At 40.6% G+C, this 6,000-nt stretch overlaps 1 protein-coding gene across 1 annotated transcript in view; it reads right to left on the bottom strand.

The window, feature by feature from the left end:
* Positions 1-1,028: 1,028 nt before the first annotated feature.
* mrpl23 (mitochondrial ribosomal protein L23) overlaps positions 1,029-6,000 on the bottom strand; it is a 47,777-nt gene continuing 42,805 nt past the window's right edge. Inside the window, exon 5 of the mRNA XM_086072570.1 lies at positions 1,029-1,909. Within this exon, the coding sequence (XP_085928696.1) occupies positions 1,745-1,909 (165 nt within the window). The 3' untranslated portion in view covers positions 1,029-1,744. The remainder of the gene's footprint in view (positions 1,910-6,000) is intronic.

Genomic DNA, 6,000 nt, shown 5'->3' with positions numbered 1-6,000 from the left:
GTTTTGTGGTCACGGCTGGGGGACACTTACTGTAACCTTGGCCCGCAAGCATAATGGCGGTTCTGAGCGGGCCTGGGAGCGGTCCCTCCCCTTTATGGGCCTTTTTACCGTAAGAGAGCTCACTCCTCCAGTGGCCCGATTCAATCACAGATCATTACTTTGTCAAAACAGCTACCAGACCACGTTGGCGCGTGTGCGGGCCAGCTCGTGTGGCGAGCAGCAACTCGGGAGAGCCGCTTGTTGAGTGCAGCAGTCATGGGAGATGAGGCGAGGAGAGCAAGAAAAAGCAAGCGCACCACTTTTGGGCAAGTGACTGTTTATTGCTTCTCATTGCAACAAGCACTAACAATTAGACAGATTTTCTCAACTCATGGCAAGAGGTGCTATAACTAAATAATAAAACACTCCATGATGTCGCTTTGCTGAAACATCTCAAACGTTGTTTACCTAAATTGGTCAATTAATCCGAGGCAAACTCATAAAAAGAAAAGGATGTGGGTTGTCCTGGTGGTCTCTTCCAACTGGCTGTAAGTCAAAGCTGTAAGGGATACCACACCACTTCTTTTAGTGCCCTGTCAGAGGAAGACCAACGTAGAAACATGCGGAAGAGGAAGAAAGATGGACAAAGGCAGACTGGAATGAAACTCACAAAGGTCATAGTTTGGTATCTGACCCAAAAAAAAAGGTACACTTCCATATCGCTGCCATGCAATATTGCACAAGACATCAGGGGACCCTTTATTAAAAAAAAAAAAAGAAAAAGAAAATATTTTACTACACTCACCTTAACATCATCAACTTAATGAACATGATCAGAAACGAATGCCGGTAACACTGTTAGCTCATGCTAATCTGTGCTAACACTGCAGAGCTGCTTACCTTTTGGCTTTGACATAATAGTGCTTCAGCCGAACAACCAACAGTAGGGAGAGACTACTAAGTGCAGAACAGCTCACTCACACATTTTCAGAAATGGGCAGATAACAAAAGTTCTTCTGCTACTTCTTTTTACTCACAGTCATGACAGGTAAAAGTTTGAAGAGGGCTTTATTGTGTTTACATTTTAATATTAAAGCTTCTGAATGCAGAAAATAGAATTTTGAATCACTACTGCCGCCTGTGGCCGAAAATGGAAACTGCACACACCCTTCGTCACGTACACAATGCGTAAATGACTTCACATCTCCAGACAGAGGGCGGGAAATTCCAACCCGAATGTGAACAGCTATGATGTTCATCTAAATTAGAAGATGCAGTCATAAATGGTGAAAAAAAAAAAAAAAAGCTATTGTAAAGATATTTTGGGGCAAATTGTTACAATGTTTAACAACATAACACAACTTAAAAATAACCTGCATATTTCACTTCAAATGACATTTCCTAGCAAACATGATATTTGGGGGGGGGGTCAGATAATATGGGGCCCAAAAGGAGGCGGGAGAAACAAAGCCTCGGAGGAGGTCATCTGAGGTGATGGAGGTTCTGTAGGGTGGGATGGTTTCATGAAAGACAGAGGCTGGGCCGTTGGCCTCCTCCGGGGATTCTGTTCTGGCTCCAGTTGCTGAGGTCTCACAGAAACACGCAAGCGCTCACTGACATAGGAACAGATGCAGACGTGCGCGCTTGTGCGCTTTGTATGCAGAAATAGAAATGGCATCCCACCAGTTGCTTCTTCAATGCGATTTGACCCAATGAAAGAACCTCCGACTCGCCCACACGCACAGTTCCCAGTTGGCGAGCCGCCTCAGAGACCGAACCACTCGGTGACCCCTCCTCTCCTCGGGTCAGGTTTCTGCCTCTGCTTTTCATCCTCCATGAACTTCTCCTGCATCTCTTCCAATGAACCCTCTGCCGGCGTGCTGGTCTTCTCCGGGAATAAATCAGGGAAGGCGAACGTCTGGCCTTGAGCCTGAAATGCAAAGTCAACAACAATGAAACTATTGAAGAAAACCAACAATGATGTCATCCAAAAGCATGGAAACGAAAGATGTTTTAATGATGCAGACACAAAAAGTGAGATCTGGAAAGCAGGACAACGTTTTACCCCGCGACATAATTCTTCCGGCTGTACAAACACTCTTCTCTCCCCGACTTTCAATTTCTCCATCGCACTGCTGGATGTAATCTCCTGTCTCTCTCCATTTCTCTGGTCCTGATTTATTCAGAAGTAAAGGATGGTATCCATTATTTATTCCATACCAATCTCTGGCCATGGCTAATGCATCGCTGGCCCACCAGTCTACACACATACACACACAGGTCCGTGGGTGCAGCATGCATGCTTCCGACACGTCTCCTTTCTTATCCTCTCCAATGGACACCTGGCAGCGCCTTTCAACTGGAGCCAGATTATTGCAGTCCTGAAATGACTCTGCGGCATTCGCAGCCAAATCGCAAGCAGTGATCACTGTTTGGATCCAGTGAAAACCATTCATCACCGTAAATCCATCCCCCAAGGTGATCTACGGCTGCAAACAGTGTAGTTCACACCAGCAGCAGCTTCCACGTGACAAATCCACTTTAATTATCTGCTGGAGATCCAACATCTTGAAATAAATTGCCAGCACTGTAGATCAAATATTCCCTTTAAATATGTCAAGTATTTAGTTGGGGTCCAGTGAGTAGGCATAAAAGAATGGGCTGACTGATGTGAATGTTACATTGTCCCCCCCCCCACACCCCCTCCCCAAATACCGAGAGAGACAAGCCTTTCATTACCACATAGTTTGGTTTGATTCCCAAGAGGCAGAGCGGAGTGGGCTTCCAAAGCCTTTTAAAAAGGGAGAGCGAGCGATGAGGCAGCTTTCACTGGTATTATCATTTACGCTGGATCATTACGTATGTGGCCAGGTGCAAGTACACGTTGTGTACATGTTTCCTTCTCAGTTGATATGAGACTAATAGGCACCAGTTCTTTGGTTTACCTCAGCTGCTATCAGTGACTTGATGAAGGAACAACAGTGACTCAACTCGAAATCCAAATAATAAACTATAATCAATTCATGTGTCATGACAGGTCACACATGCAAAACAGGATGTTTTGGAAGTCAGTAGACGCTCTTTAACATGATGGGAAAAGAGCAGTCCTGCAGGAAATGGGATGTTTAGCTTGTGAAGTGTATGATTTTGTAAAAAAAAAAAAGAAAAAAAAGAAGTTTTAGTGTTCAACCTGCAAAATGAAGTCCTTTGGCATTTTTTTTTACATTCCAACATTTGTAGAGGATTACTGCCAACACCTACTCTGTCTATTTATTTGATGAAAGACTGACATGACATAAGCAATACTCAAGATATACCGTAAACTATATTCCCGTTTCACAAGCCTTTCAAATTCTGACACGTTTTGTTAATGCTACAATGTATTATTCTTTTTTTAAATATCTGTCACGGTCTTAGATATTCCCATATTGTGTTGACTGATGGCTTCTCAGATGTTTAAAAACCCAATATGAATAAATAGCACCGTACGATATAAAAAGATTTACATATCATATTAGAACAGCACAGTGGTGTAAGTGCGGTTTGAGATTGAGAATGATTTATTTGAGATGGTAAAACATGGTTTAAAAAGCCATAATTAGCCCCCCAAAAAACATTTTTAGAAAAAACACTTGTAAAGAATACAAAAAACTAGTAAGTCACCAGATACATCCTTCAGAAATAGTACATTATAACAAGATATTAACAACATTAATTAATTTCATTAATTAATCATCAATTCCATAGTCAATTTTGCAGAGGCAGTTACTGGTTAAATGATTTATTTATTCATGAAAATAACACGGCTTATTATCACTTAAGTGGTACACAAACATTGACATCAGCATGGATGATATGAAACTGTTTTCATAATTCAAATTCAATCATTGTAAATATAAATTAAAAAGATTCTGAATTGTCATAAAGTGCAATAAGTCAGGTCTTACATAAATGTAAGAAAATACTTTGAAATTCATGTGGACAGTAATTTTCAAGAAAACAAAAATATTTGACCTTTAAAATTCTATTTTCCTGTTACTTTATGGGAAAAAAGAGATATTAAAATAATCGATTCATGGTTTTATGAGTCGATATCACACTCGAAAAGAAAAATCGATTTGATAGATTATTCGATTTTTTTAAGCATTTCACAGTACGTACACTAAAACCACACAAGACCAATACAAACGAGGGTTTAATATTTAGTGTTGGCAGATGTCATTATTTATGTAACATAAATCAAATTTTTTAACAAAGGCCTTGTCGGTGGTTTGCCTTTTAACTTCTGGTATTTTACCAGAGGTTAGCGTGTCTCACTCAGAGATGAGGAGTCTGTGGTACAAATCTCTTGGGGGGGGGGGGGATCCCGGGTACTCTGGCTTCTTCTCACATTCCAAAAGCGTGAACGCTAAGATAACTGAAGACTAACTTGATCATAGGGAAAAAATGTGATTGTGAGCGTGTTTTTGTCTATTATGTTCCCTGCAAATGGCTGGCAACCAGTCCAGTGTGTACCCTGCGCCCCTGGACCAAACACAGCTGGGAAGTCCCATCTTACCCATGACCCTAACGAGGTCAAGCGGCAGAGAAAATGGATAATAGGGATAGACTGATTATCGGCGCCGATAGTCAGCATTCTGACGAATATCTGCATGGGCCATGTTGCCTAATCATATGCCCGATAATAGATACGTTTTAAAAAGTGTTAACTTAGGGAACTAATTATTTACATTTCCAGAGATGTTACTGGCCCTGCACCTTCTGTTATTGTTTGAAATGAAAACTAAGATAAGTAAAATTTTAATACAGTACTTCAGATATTTTACAATTTTGGAAAACTATTTACTGTATTAAAGAGCTATTTACTTAAGTTTTAATGTAATTTTTGAAAACATGCTACTTGCCCTTGGGAGATCCCTAAACATTTTGTTGGATTTTTAAAATAAAGATGTCTATTGACAAATATTTTTATTATTATTAATAAACTTCAATATTTAACCAACCCTAAAAGTTGTTCAATAATCATATTCTTAAAAATTCAACAACAACAAAAAATGAAGAGCTGGAGTTTGTATTTTTTCAAAATTTGATGCCAATATTTTCCCTTTTAGAAAATGAATATCAGCTTCAAATATCGGTTATCGGCGTCCTTTGACTACTAATAATTGGTATCAGTATTGGCTCTGAAATAAGTATATCGGTCTATCTCCAATGGATAATCATAATCATACACATTACAATAACTTCATGCTATCACAGGCTCGGCTATGTGCAATTCTGTGCCTTTTTTGCAACACTTACTCCAAAAGCTTCACGCAGATTGAATTGCGTGAGATCCACAAAGAAACTAACTTGACAAAATAGCGAAATGCACATCTTATTGTTGTAAACGGCAGACATTTTTGCAGGGTTCTCCCAAAAAAAAAAGCGGTTGTATTTTGTTTAAAAACATTCATCACATTACAGCACAACTTAACCTGTGTCCCCCTCGGCCTCCAAGTGCTCCCAGTGGAAACATTCTGTCCTGTGTGGCTGTCTGCCTCTCTCGCCTTGTCTATGTGTGAAAGCGAGGAAGTACGTGCGTGTGTGTGTGTGTGTGTGTGTGTGTGAGAGAGTGAATGAATGAGTGTGTGAGTGAGTAAGAGAGGGAATAAATTGAGTGATTTATGGAGAAGACTGAAGGCAGAGCTTTTTCCTCACCCTGCCATCATCTTCACCACGCTCTCAATTGAATCAAGCTGCCGTCGTGAAATACTAGGAAGAGGCCCCGACTCCGAGCCATGTAACCGTACTCCCTCTTTAGCACATGAACAACCCATTACACCCACAGTTTGCCTCAACTGGAAAGAAGTTAGACTCAACTTCCAAAATATGTTTGCTGCCTTAGGGTGGTCCTATTTGTGCCAGTGAGTCAGGGTCATAGAGCATGCAGGCAAAATGCACGTGCAATGGTGAAAAACTGCGGTTCCAATCTCAAATTGGACAATCCAAGTTTTGGATAGACTTGATTTGAATAATTTC

The sequence above is a fragment of the Leptonotus elevatus genome, chromosome 4 (genome assembly GCF_054856555.1).
Source record: "Leptonotus elevatus isolate MCC_2025b chromosome 4, RoL_Lele_1.0, whole genome shotgun sequence".
In the NCBI taxonomy this organism is placed as follows: Eukaryota; Metazoa; Chordata; class Actinopteri; order Syngnathiformes; family Syngnathidae; genus Leptonotus; species Leptonotus elevatus.
Note: the sequence above shows the minus strand (reverse complement) of the source record. Positions and strands in the feature narration are given on the sequence as shown.